The sequence below is a fragment of the Hemicordylus capensis genome, chromosome 11 (assembly GCF_027244095.1).
Source record: "Hemicordylus capensis ecotype Gifberg chromosome 11, rHemCap1.1.pri, whole genome shotgun sequence".
Lineage (NCBI taxonomy): Eukaryota > Metazoa > Chordata > Lepidosauria > Squamata > Cordylidae > Hemicordylus > Hemicordylus capensis.
Window position 1 is genome coordinate 12574741 of NC_069667.1, and position 13961 is coordinate 12588701.

The window sequence follows — 13961 nt, forward strand, 5'->3', positions numbered from 1 at the left end:
TACCAGCTCCCTGTTTGTGAGCACCTTGTCCCTGTTTGCTCCTGTGATCTTGACCCTGTGCCTGGCTATTGACTTGTGACTCTTTCTGGAACCCACTGGACTACGAAACTGTCAATGGACCCCTCTCCTGACATTGACCCATATTGAACTTGGCACTTGACTGTGATTTATGGACTGACGATTCAAATGTGGTAACTTCCAGTGACTTTGCCCTACATACACTTGCTTTCACTTTGCTGCTAGTAAAAACTCGAATCCCACACACTCCAGCTATTGCTTTGTTTCATTGGGGGAGTGTGCGCACTTGACAGTCTGACTGCACATGGAGTTTGGCCCAATTCTCATTGAGATGTGTTTTGTATCAGGGAAATCCCCCTTATGGCCCACCTTTCTCCTGCTGGTTAATAACCAACCCTTGGAGGCTTGTAAAAAGTAAAAAATGGTGGTGTGGGGAGAGACTTTTTATTAAAATTACTAGTTCTGTCTAAGGCTTTTAGCTTTTTAGATACATTTAAAAAGACTTGGTTACAATAATACTTCAAAAGTGCTGATGATTTTGGGGCGGCACACTTTGAAATCTTAGTTACTCAGTTGTAAAGAACAGATATTTAGGACAATGCAAAGCACAAACACAAAGAAATATAAATTCCTGACATGAAGTCTGACTAAACACACTTTTCCTATGCTAAATTCCTGAATCCAAAGCCCTGGCTTCCTGTCCTTGGACTCACCAAACTCCTGATGAGAATCAAGCCTCCTTCAATCCTGTCTTACAAGGATCTACAGTCATCCTGCTGCAGCAAACTCCATTGCTGCATGTCCTCCTCCATTCTCCCAGCAGAGACTTCCCTTCTTCTTCCCAGAAATCCCAGCAGCAGCTCTAGGTCCCACCTACCAGCTGAACTGATTAGTTGCCCTGGAGTTCACCAGTCTGTCAGTCAAGACAAGGGTTCACTTCCTGTCAACTCTTTGGGAGGCTGGTCACTACAGGAGGCAATATTCAGGAGCCGGGAGTGGTACAGCTGAAACCAGGGTCCAAGAGTCGCACCACCTACAAATGTCTAGCTTTGGTTCTGGTCTTGGTTTTACGGCTACCAGTCATAAGCCTTATCCAGACATTTTGCTGAACCTGAATAAAAATGTCTGTACACTCAAACATGTTTTTGTGTGAACAACTGTACCTGCATTGATTTCAAAAGGGAACCTGAATACAGGTCCCTCAAATGGGTATACGTATACACATGGACATAGGGGCAGGCGGGGGCACATTACCGCAGCAGCTTGTCCCCAGTCCCCAAGACCAGGAATGTGTTCCCTGGGATAGCACCCACACCATGCTTGCTCTGTTCAGAGCACCCATGGCCTGACACTCCTGTGAGGGATGTGTAGGTGGAGAAGGGGATGTTTTGCCATCTGGCATCAGAGCAGATTTGTCCGCACTATTTGCTTCTTACCTCTCCACGCTGATGGTCCATCTCATGAGCTGTCCAGGGGTGTCCCTGTGGCCTGTCACTCATGCCTGGTCACTGAGCCAGGGGACAGGTGGCTGGATCATTGAAAAAGGTTCACAGTTGACCCAAGACTGTCTTCAGTGACCTGCTCTGATCATCAGCAAGCCTCTGGGTGCATGAACCCCCCAAAGGGGGAAGGGTTGGGGCCCCCTTCCCCAGCCTTTCTGTCAAAAGAATAGAACTTGTCTGCATGGCAATTCCCTCTGGGAGGCTGCCTTTCATGAGCCATTGGGGCCTAAACCCCCCAAAGTTGAAGGGGCTACTCCCCCCCCCCCGCAACCTTTCTGTAAAAAGAACAGAACTTGTCTGCTTGGGAATCCCTTCTGGGGGGCTGCCTTTCAGACCCTGCCAATAGCACCTACACACAACCCATTTTCATGGAGGGTGTGGGCTGTGGGCTGCAGAGCCAGACATTCGAAATCCCTGGGCCAGGGACGGCATAGCAGCCTATGTAGATCTCCACGGAGAGAGAGAGAGAAGTTTATTCGGTCATTGACCAGCAAATGTAGATCTCCAGGCACAGTAATTCCTGAGAGTAGAGAGCCCCAGTTTCCAGTCTCCCTGGGATGGCTGTGTCATCCATGGGTGCCATGCATGGAGGTGCACATCTCCACATTGGTGGGTGGGTTGGTAGGGCATATGGTTCGGCAGCAGCAGCTGAGACCAAGACAGCACTTGCCCAAGTGCCCGTCCCTGCAGCTTTCCTGCATCGAGCAGCCTCCCTCCCTCCCTCCCAGTCTGGTACTCTCGTGAGACAGTGGTCCGTGGGGTAATGGGCTGGCGTTGTACCATGCAACGAGAGCACCAGCTCCTACAACGTGAGTACCAACCTGTACATTTTGCACTTGTGCCCTGCAGACAACTCTTCTCATGAGGAAGACTATGGGAGACAATCTCCCCACCTGGGGAAGGGGCTGGGCCCCCCTTCCCCACCCTTTCTGTGTGAAAAATATTACTGGTCTGCTCTCGCTTCCCTGCTTGGCTCTGCCTTTTGGCTTCTCCCTCCTGGTGCCGTGATGGGATGCCCGGCTTGTGCTGCCACTTGGGGAGTGTTTGTGCTTGTGGACATCCATGTCTGTTGCCCCCGAGCAGCTGTGGGGCTTGACAGGTTGGCCAGTCGGGCATGGGGCGTGTCCATAGCTGCAGGGCTGACAGGAGGGGAGTGGCTGATTTTCTGAGCGGCCACCAGCGAGAAGCGCTGAAAGCTTGGAGCTGCCACACCCTCAGGCGGGTCTCCACTGCCACCTCTATTGTTTGGGTTTCGAAATGAGCTCTTAACTGCAGTTATGGCCGAGTCTGCCTTCAGGCATAACCTTTCGGTGGTAAAACCAACCAAACAACCAATCAATTAATCAACTTTATTACGGACAAAGACCAGCATAGGTAATAAATACTACAGTAAAATAGATAATAGAGCCATATTGAAAGTTGCTACAGCATAGATTCAAAAATGCATACAACTATCAATGAATATAAAAAAGCCTAAAAAGTACAAAATATTTCAAATAAGCTTTAAGATATACTAAAGGGTAAAAGCAAGGTAGCTAAAAAATAAGGGAAGACAGCTAACTGATAGAACTGATAAAACTGATAACTAACTAGTATAAGCAGTATAGTGCAATCTACTTAAAATTGGTCTATAGGGAAATACAACTCTAATGGGATGACTAGTAAAATTGAGGTAAAACATAGTATAATTATATAAGTACATATAACTATCTATGAGTTAAAAGCATCTTAAAAAGTAAAAGTATTTAAAAAGACATGTTAGGATGTACTATAAGGTAAATTGGCCAGTAGTTAAAATCACGGGCTATCGGCTGGCAGTCAGAGTGCGACGGATCTTGCACACTGCCACGGAGAACCTAGCAGCATTATATGTGAAAATTTGCTTTTCGTCTGAGAAGCAAAACCGTGGTTGTCAGTGGCGAAGCTTAGAGAAAACCTCAGGTTCCAATTGGAGTTTGGCAGGGCAAACTGGAGTTCACTTAGACCCTTAACTAAGGTTTTGTGGGTCCAGGCGTGTTACAGTTACAACCTCTGGCGGCTTTAACTGCAGTCTAAGTGTACATGTGAACTGGGCCTATAAGATTCTGAAGAAGTCACTATCCTTTTTGCTAAAAAGCCAGATCTTGTCAGTCATGGTATGGCTACGTGCAGGCAGATTTCTCAACACCCACGATACGCCGCCCTCTCTTGGAGTCATATAGCTGTGTTACAGTGCATTACACGTACTTCTTCCCAACCTATTTAAATAAACACCACAACAGCCTGTACTCAGATTTGCAAATGTGATCACACAGACTTTGAAAAAAAGGGGGGGGGATGGGGGGAGAGAGGAAGGAAGAAGCACTTCTCCAGCACCATGTGGTGCACCAGAGCGCTCCATCCTTCCTGCCAATTTCACAAAAAGGAAAAGAAATTGACAGGCCAAAGCAGTCCCTTGGCTGTTGCTTCACTTGCGAGCTGCTTCTGTGGCGCTCTTTGGTCAGAAACAACGCCAAACAGAAGCAAAGTCGCAAAGGCTACACAGGAAATAGCGGCCTTAAGGGCAACGTTTCCATGCTGTTTGGCAATGGGTTACTGTAGGCAGGTTACAGGGTACTGCATACACTCCCATGGTCCATATACACCAGTGTTCTTCATGGTAAAGCTTGAGGGCCAGTGTGGTGGCCCCCACCTATTCTAAGTGCTGCAGCCCCCCGACTAATTGTTGAGTGGATCTGTGTGAAGCTTCCGCTTCTGTGCAGAGTCCCCCTGGCTCCAATCTCGCCATGCAGTGCTGCACTTTGTCCAGCGCCGGGGGCTCCTTTAAGGGAAATGGAGCCCTCTTGGGCCCCTACATTATCTTGGAAGGCATGCACAGAGTGCTGGGAAGTGTAGCTCATCCTCGCACTTTCCCCACAGGGCTTTTAAGAGCATGGACATCCGCAGGATTTCCCTGGGGGTCGGGGGGGAAGCCTGCAATCCTATACCCACTTATCTGGACATAGGAATATAGGTAGTTGCCTTCTACCGAGTCAGGTCCTTGGGCCATCTAGCTCAGTATTGTCCACACAGACTGGCAGCGGCTTCTCCAGGGTTGCAGGCAGGAGTCTCTCCCAGCCCTATCTTGGAAGTGCCAGGGAGGGAACCTGGAAGCTTCTGCTTGCAAGCATGCAGATGCTCTTCCCAGAGCGGCTCCATCCCCTGAGGGGGAATCTCTTGCAGTGCTCACACATCAAGTCTCCCATTCAAATGCAACCAGGGCAGACCCTGCTTAGTAAAGAGGACAATACATACTTGCTACCACAAGACCAGCTCTCATCTGGGAGTAGGCCTCATTGAATTCAATGCGACTGGCTCAATCCAGGGTGGAGGGTGTTACCAGCTGAGCTTATTCTGCCTGCTCCCAGAAGCCTCCCTGGTTGCAACTGCATCTCCAGGCTTGGAGATTGCACTTTTGCTATGCTCAGGAGCTGCACTGCATAGTGAGCTCCCAGTTTATGTTATACATGGGGACAAGTCACTTAGTTGGCAGTGGATGGGTTGGCCCTAGATTCGGCTACAGGCCCCACAAATTGGGAGGGGGATTAGATTCACACTCCCTCTCTGTGAGAGGGCCCTGTCTAAGCAGACCCCAGAATTGGCTACTGCAAGAGTCTGGCATTCAAGATAATCTCAGCCTTGGAATGAAATCTAAACTCCCCTCTTCCTCTCACAGAGAGAGATAACGCCTCTTGTTAACGGGAAAGGCAGATAAGAAGGCCAAAAACAGACTCCATTACAATAGGGATGAGTCGGTGACGTAACTTTGAAGAGGTGCCCATCTTGACAGAATTATTGGGAAGCCCTTCCCAGCACAATATATTCTTTAAATGTACCTGCAGGCTCCAATTGTCCTCACAATCAGCCAATTCACACACATTCCTACCCAGGAAGGAGTAAGACACAATGCATTCCAAAAAAAGGTTGTCTGGGCTCCCCTATTCAGCAGAGCAGGACAAAAGAAATGTGCACTCAAGGCATGTTTTGGGATAGAAGTATCCCTAACTCCATGATCCAGTGTGCTTCCTCGGTGCCTCTCACTCGGGGCAACAAGAGAAACTCCAGCAGACCACCTTGGTGTTCCCCTCTGCAGGACAGGTGATACAGCCTCTTGCCTGGCTTCTTCAGGCCTTTCTCTTATTTCTGAAATCTTCTTGCCCCTCTATCTTAAAGTACCTTTCTATGCCTGGGGATTTACACATAATTTGGAACTTTAAGCTTTACTATTTTTAAACATATTTGTATTGCTTCTACTTTATATAGTCTTATTCTTTTTGCTTTAAATAAACTCCTTTTTGATTTAATTCAAACCTCTCAAGCCAATTTTCTTGTGTTCATACGCTTGCACAAATTAAGGCTGATTGGAACTGTCTCCCTTTTGAGTTAAATTAGGGGTGCCGACCAAACACCCTTGGGGCAGTTTCAGTAACAAGGGCATCTCTTCATCCCCCTTTTCTTGGTCCCTTCCCTCCATGGGTAAAACAGTGGCTGGCACTGAGACTAACTTACTGAACAGTACCACTCAGGGAGTAGTCTAATGACTACAGTAATTAATTTCAACAGGACTACTCAGGAGTAGTTTACTCTAGATGTCAGCCCCAGTTCCTATTGTGCCTCATGGGGGCTTTGAGGATGCATTTGTGTTGGGGTTTTTTTTAATGTCAGCGTGCACCCCTATGCAGGAATACTCTGCACTACTTTCCTTTCCATAACACCTTAGCCACCTGTTCAGACACAAACAGTTGCTGAACGTGTTTGAGTTGCAACCATTCAATCCTAAGTTCAATCAGATCCATTAGAGGACTAAGCAAACTTTCTCACGTCTTTTTCATTTCATTTTTAAAAAGCAATGCTCTCAGTTTTCTAACTCATCAACTTCATAAGCCAGTGCCTGAGGCCTTTTAGATGCAGAAATCCTTGTGAAAACCTATCCTAAAAGCTTCCCCCTGAGGTACTACTTTTAGCCAGTCACCATGTGGAAATGGCAAAGGAGGGAGGAAGAAATATTGCCTCTCCTACAGTTTTTAGCTCCTACAAAGACGCCAAGGCCAGATGCCCAAACCAGTTATTGCAGTGCCCGCTTCCTCTGCTATGACACAGGAAATGGTGGGAGAGATCATTAATCATCGGAAGGGCGCTAAAGTGTTGCTGAAGCTAAGCCATGCCTGAATCAAAACAACAGGGCATTTTTCTCTTGCACTGGAGGCCCCTGTTGTGTTACTTGGTGTGGAGTCATGGCTGGCTTCAGACCGCCCATCCATGGATGCACACAAATGTAAGGGGAACCAGAAAACATAATTTCCAGAGAAGGTGGAATGCTTGTAAAATCTGCAGAATGCACACCTCTGGCACATCCAGTGATATAGTAACAAATTCAGAAGTGCAAGTGTCCTCCATGACAGCCCCATAGTCACACTCAGCCTGACAGCCAAGACCATCCCAATGGCCACACACCCCACTTAGATGCAAAATTGGGGGGGGGGGGGTTCTGTTACAAGAAATCAAATATCATTAGACACTAGGATGGATGACAGGGAATGCCCACTGAAATGTAGGGATGGGACCGGACCGGTCCGGAGGCCATTGAAAAGGCATCCGGACCGGTCCAGACCTGGGTGGTTCGGATTGGGGGTGGGGGGTCGCTTTAAGAGCGGCGGGAGGGTTTACTTACCCCTCCCGCCGCTTTCCCACTTGCCGCTGTAATCTGTAGAGTAATTGGGGCGGCAGGATACCTCCCTGCTGCCCCTTCCCCGACGTTACTTGCAAAACCTCCCAGGAGTGCATTGCGCGCGCTTCACGTGGTCCATAAATTTGTCCATAAATTTAGTGGTCCATAAATTTAGTAGTAGTAGTAGTTTTTATTAGATTTCATTGTATTCTTACTCATTTTTTTAGCTTTCTGTTGTGGGCTATGTGCTGTTTTACTGGTATATTTTGTGTATCTTGCTTTTATTGGATGTATTCTATTTGTTTTGCTGTGCTCTATGGATAAATGGAAATAAAATCTATGCTGCTGCTGCTAGTAGTAGTACTACTACTAGTAGTAGGTGGCTCCAGTTTGTTTGTTTTATTACAGTAATGGCAGATGCAGGGCAGGGGGAGAATACTGCATTTCTCATAAATATAAAGTAAAATGTTACCTTAACCAGATCAAATAGTCATCTAATATATTGGTACAGTAGTCAGCTGTTGTTTTTCACAGGTACTCAAGTCTACCCAAATGTCTTGTTTCATTTTTGTTGTTGATTTTAAAGGATCACCTCCAACTGCTCCACAATCTGTTTTCTCAGGTGTGCACAAACTGCAGGTGTGCCCAGCATTTTTGTGTTAATTCTGAAGCTTTTCTTAGGAAAATAGGAAGCTGCCACATGCAGAGTCAGACCATTGGTCCATCTAGCTCAATATTTTCTACTACACAGACTGGCGGTGGCTTCTCCAAGGTTGCAGGCAGGACTCTCTCTCAGCCCTAGCTTGGAGATGCTGCCTGGGAGGAAACCTGGAACCTAGATGCTCTTCCAAGAATGGCCCCATCACCGAAGAGGAATATCTTACAGTGCTCACACGTGTAATCTCCCATTCAAATGCAAACCAGGATGGACCATGCTCAGCAAACGGGACCATTCATGCTTTCTACCACAAGACCAGTTCTTCACAATGGCTGAAGGCTGACTAGAGTGTAATTCAACCATAATGAAGTATATAGGATGCTGCCTTATATCAAGTCAAACTATTGGTCTATCTAGCTCAGTATTGTCTACACAGACTGGCAGCAGCCTCTCCAAGATTACAGGCAGGAGTCTCTCTCAGCCCTATCCTGGAGACGCCAGGGAGTGAATTTGGCACCTTGTGCCTGCAAGCATGCAGGTGCTCTTCCCCTGAGGGGAAGATCTTCCAGTGCTCACACATGTAGTCTCCCATTCATATGCAACCAGGGTGGACCCTACTTAGCAAAGGGGACAATTTATGCTTGCTACCACAAGACCAGCTCTCCTCCCCAGACTAGTTCTTCTCCCTAGCTTCCCATATGTACCCCTCTGACTGTCAGAATGCTGAAGCAGCAGCAGCAGCAGCAGCAGCAGCAGCAGCAAGGGTTTTGGTGATAATAGAAGACTGATGTTGAAAATGAAGTTTCCAAAATCCATTGGTGTGCTGTACTGTCCACTAGTCTCTGTGAAAGCACGGTGCTCATTGCATTTGCTCTGTATTCTAAGATGGAAGCAAGAGTCCTCTTCTTCCATCCCATGTGAAGAGTGAATGTGGCTTGTAGCTTCTGGCCCTGCCGCTGACCTCTGTCAGAAAACAGGCTCTCAATGTGCACACCTGTACATGGACAGGGCCTCGACTCGTGATCACGCCTTATTGCACTCTCCCTTGATATAAAATTAATAATATAAACTAGCTGGGCTGGGCGCAGAGCATCTGCACCTCCGGCTGGCCCATCCACCGCCACCGTACCCCACCACCACCACGCCACCATGCCTGGCTTTCTGGCTGGCTAGCCACTCCTTCCCCCCACTGCCAACTGCTTCTCCCCCCACCCCTAGTGTGCATGGCCAGAAAACCAGCCCGCCAGCTCCTCCCACCCACCCCCTGGTGGGCAGCCGGGCCATATCGGCTCGTTGGCTAGGCCAGAGCCAGGCCAGCCCACCCCCACCTTCTCTGGCCGACCAGTGGCCGGGCCAGGCTGGCCCACCACCGCTGCCGCCATTGTCTCTCGTCCCCGTCGTTATCTCCCAAGCAGCTGCTCTCGCAAGAGCTGCCACACATGGAATTAGTGAGGGGTATGTTTAGAAGAATTAAATATATAGATATATAGTTAGTGTTCTGCACAGGTCAAAGAGCTCCCCCAGTGGCAAAAGCAGGGGGGGCACCTTGCTGCCCTATTGAGGCCCACTAATCTGCCACTGTCTCCCTCTCCCTACACAAAAGCGCTGAAGGACCAAACTCAATGTGAAAAAAGAAGCAGTCAAGATTATTTGGATGTTGCTTCCTTTGACCTATTAGTATCCCTACTTCTCAGTCCCATACATAGAGGTGGAGGGGCATTTTTACCTAACTAGCCGTCCCGTCCCCTTGCCTTCTGCCGCCACCTCCTCACCCTAGTGGCCGGGCCCGCTATTGCCTCCTCACTGCTGCTACCTCCCTGCCACAGCTGGGCCCGCCGCCATCTCCCCGTCGTGGCTGGACCCGCCATTGCCGTCCCCCTGCCACCGTGGCCGGGCCCACTGCAATCTCCCCGCTGCCGCTGCCTCCCCAACTTGGCTGGGCCTGTCGCCACCTCACCTGCTTCTCCTTGCTGCCATGAGTCCGGCCAATCAGGTGCCTCCCTCACCGGCATGCATAGCCTTGCCACATCCCTATGCATGGATGATGGCTGGCTAAGAGAATGAGGTATAAAGAAGCTGGGAGATCACACAGCCCATTTCGTGGCATATTTACTCAGAAGTATCCCACTGTGGCCAATAAATAAATAACTAAAATAAATCATGGTTCTGCATAGGAATGAAGGAGTGCCTTATACAAAATCAGACGGTTGGTCCATTTAACTCTGTATCGTCTACACTGACTAGCAGCAGTTCTCCTCGGTTTCAGGCAAGAGTTTCCCCCAGTTCTACTTCTTGGCTGGAGATGCTGCCAGGAATTGAACCTGAGACCTTCTGCATGGAAAGCAGATGCTCTTCCACTGAGCTGTAGTTCCTGCGTTTCCTTCCAGGTGTCCATGGTGTGTGGTGAACATGCAATCTCGCTTGTGGCTAGTCCCTTATGGGCTACTCACCTTGGAAACAGTCGTCATACGGATAGTGCTGGGAGGAAAACATTATGAGCTACAAGTCGGGGTTAGAGTGTCTGCTTTGCATGCAGAAGCTCCCAGCTTCAGTCCCTGGCAGCATCTCCAGGTAGGGCTGGGAAAGACTCTTGCCTGAAACATTGGAGAGCTGCTGCCAGTCAGGGTAGACAATACTGAGCCAGATGGACCAAGGGTCTGACTTGCTATAAAACAGTTTCCTAAATGCTTGTGCTTTCCTATATGCTAGGAAAAAAGCCTGAAATAACAGGTTTGTTGCATCTCTCTCTCTCTGTCACACACTCTACAATATATTTTATAGATTACATACAACCTAGAAACCTATGACAATTAAAATTGTAAACTGCCTAGAAATTTATATGGGTGTGTGTGTATAAACACATGCCATAGAAATAAACCCATTAAAGAAAGGGGTAGCCACGTGAGTCAGCGGCAGCAAGGTCTTGCACGTTGCACCCCTTAAAAAAACTTCACCCAGTTGGGGCGCATCAGCCTTTGAGGGGCGCCCCCGGGCCTCTGCCCTTCTTCGCGTCCTCCCCACCATCTCCCGCAAACCCCGCACGCTGCTCGCGACTGCGGCGCTGGCTCCCGCTTCAAACGAGCATCTTCTCTCTTTGCAGGGAAGAGGGCGCGGGGGGGGGGGGATGTCACAAAGAAGGGGGGGCAAGGAGGCGTGCACCGCCACCGACGTCATCCCCCCCACTGGCGTCATCCCTCCGGTGCCTACGCAGGGGCCGACGTCACGCCCCCGCCCCTCACCCCCGGAGGCGCCTGTCCCCTCCCCCCGTGCGGCGCCTGCCGCTCCCCCTCCCGCAGGGGATTCTCCTGCCCGGCCTGACGTCACTGCCCCTCCCCCTGCTTAGGGGCCGCCCCCCCCTCCTCCTCCTCTGCTGTCCCCTCCCGCCATGTTAGGAGGAGGAGGAGGAGGAAGGGAGGCCGGCAGAGCAAGGAGCCGCCCCCGCTTGGCTCGCCCGCCCGGCAGCGTTAGCAGCTGAAGCGCTTGCATGGAAGCCGGGCCGCCGCCGGGAGCCCTGAGCAGAGCCGCGTCCTAGGCGGAGCGAGGAGCCCGCCCGGCCAGCCTGCCCACCCACCCCACCAGTGCCTACCTGGGAGGGAGCCCCCTCTTCGCCGCCACCCTTCCCGTCCCCTCGCAGCGAGGGGAGGGAAGAGCATGAGCGGCTGCCCCGTTCCTGCCCGCCGCGGCGCCGCCTGGGCGAGGAGGAGGAGAGGGCGAGGAGGCGGCGGCGGCGGCGGAGGAGGAGGCGGAGAGGCAGCCTCGGCGAGAGCAGCAGCAGCAGCGCCGCGGCGGCCGCCACCAGCACCACGACGACGACAGCAGCGGCGGCGCCGGCGACGACATGGTGCCCTTCGCGCCGCCGGAGGGCGCGGAGGAGCCTCAGCCTGAGCCTGAGTCGGAGCCCTCCTGCCCGCCTCGCCGGCTCGCGCCTCAGCCGCCGCCTCCCGCCCGCATGGAGGTCTCCTCGGGAGGAGGGGGAGGCAGCAGTGGCGAGGTGAGTCCCGGCTTGGCTCCTCGGAGGGGAGGGGCTGGGAGGGGAGAGGCTCTCTTGCTCTTCGGGGGGGGGGTGAGAAGCGACGCCCCCCGCCCTCTCCCCCCGCCCTCTCCCTCTAGCACCTTGTTCTCGCCTCCGCCCCCACTCAGGTTTCTTCTCTGCGCCCCCCTTCTCCGACCCTCTTCTCCTTTTCTCTGCGTCCCCCCGTACCACGCAATGCCAGTCCCGAACTTTTGCTTTCTCCCCCCCACCAAAAAAACCCTGTTCCTCGCCTAGGTGGGGCTGGCCTGGCACCCCTTCCCGGTAACTCGGACCTTATCCCCCTTGCCCTGTAACAGGAGTTTTCAACCATGGGTTCCCTGCTGATGTTGGACTACAGGTCCTGTTATCCTTTGCCATGCCCCCATTCCTCTGACCTCATTCCCCTTATGCCCCATTCTCCTTGCCCTAAAACTGGGTGCACAGATATTGCTGGACTACACATCCCATCATCCCCAGCCTAGATAGGACTGGCCTGCATGCCCCCCCCCCACAGGAACTGACCCCATTCCCCTTGCTCTGAAACTAGGATTCTCAAACTTGAGGTCCCCAGGTGGTGTTGGACTACAATTCCTATCAATTCCTGGAGGCTGTGGTGGCTGAGGACAGTGGGACTCAAAGTGCAACAACATCTGGGGACCAAAGGTTGGGAGCTCCTGCCTTAAAAGAAACAAGGCACCAGCTCTGTTTCCCAGTTTCTCAGACTGCATCCAGTGGTGCCCCAAACTTCTGAAATACCATCTTTGCTTTTGAAGTGGTCTTTCTTTCTTTTTCTTCCCCCCACCCCCACCCACACCCACATTGAGCTGGCAAAACTTTCAGTGCCCTTCCCAGACGTGACACCACCATCCTTGGAGGAATCTCTCTGGTAGCATCAGCCCACCCAGTTTCTGTCTGTCTCCTCCCCTTAACTTGACAGCTTTGGCCCATGTTCTAAATATGCCTCTTCCTCCTGCCAGGCACCATAGCTGGTGGTGCCCCCACCCTAACCCTGCACTCACAGGATAACTATCCTGTGCTTAGTTTAGCTTAGTTTCCCTGCTAGCTAGTTGCCCAATGCCAAGGACTGATCAATCAATCCTCTCTACCCTGATGACTACCTTACCTCTGCAGCAGGGCACTGAACTTGTTTACATCCTTGACCTTTGGATTGAGGCCTTTCCCTTTTTGGAACAGACAGTTCTTACCCAAAAGAGACACTGCTCTTCCTGTCTGTGTCACTATAACCCCTGCTGATACAGGGACCTTCACAGTGACACACATCCTAAAATTGGCAGCAGTTTACTCCAGCAATATAGCGCTGTCTGCATTGCCAATACAAAGAGGCACAAACTATTGCAGGGTGTGTGTATACACACCTATTGAAATGAACTACTAGGTTGCTGGATCAAACTACTGCAGATTGTGCCCAAACTTGGAATGGCTCTGAGTTCCTAGCAGAATTCCGGCACTCCTCTTCCCCCCCACCCCCAAATTGCACAAACTTTATTTGAACATCAGACCCCGGAGTGCAGGTGCCATCCTGCCTTGCCCTTGAGATGCCTCTTTTGACTAGCCCTCATGTCCTACAAATTTCAGCCATATTTTTATCAGTGCTGCCAAAGCGCTGTTGACATTGTTTTAAAACAATGAGCTGTGGTAGAGCTTATCAGCTTCTTGATTTGGCGGCTGACTTGAGAACTGGTTTGTAAACCTGAAAATAAAAATAAGAGTCCATTGATGATCTTTTGTAGAGCTTTTGTAGAAGCTGTCCTGAGCCTGCCTAGGTGGTCCTGATTTGTTCCTACCAAGCCACCTCAAATAATACTTATATATTTATGTTCTTCCTTTCTTCAGTAGAACTCCAATTGGTTTACATGGGGCAAGGTGGTGTGTATGAGAGAGTCATCGCTAGGTGGTCTTCCCTCTTAAGCACTGTCCAGATTTCCATTAAGAAAATGGAAGAAAATCTGGTTCAAATCTGATAAGTCTTGGGCGCAAAGGAGCCATGGCACCTAGACCAGGATATTCAGAGCTAGAATTATTTAAAAAAATCTTTATTTGTCCCATGCAGCCCTGTTTCTGTTC

At 50.6% G+C, this 13961-nt stretch overlaps 1 protein-coding gene across 1 annotated transcript in view; it reads left to right on the forward strand.

Annotated features, from left to right (window-relative positions):
• Nucleotides 1-11169: 11169 nt before the first annotated feature.
• Nucleotides 11170-13961, forward strand: part of RPS6KA6 (ribosomal protein S6 kinase A6) — a 57703-nt gene continuing 54911 nt past the window's right edge. Inside the window, exon 1 of the mRNA XM_053274276.1 lies at nucleotides 11170-11855. Within this exon, the coding sequence (XP_053130251.1) occupies nucleotides 11703-11855 (153 nt within the window). The 5' untranslated portion in view covers nucleotides 11170-11702. The remainder of the gene's footprint in view (nucleotides 11856-13961) is intronic.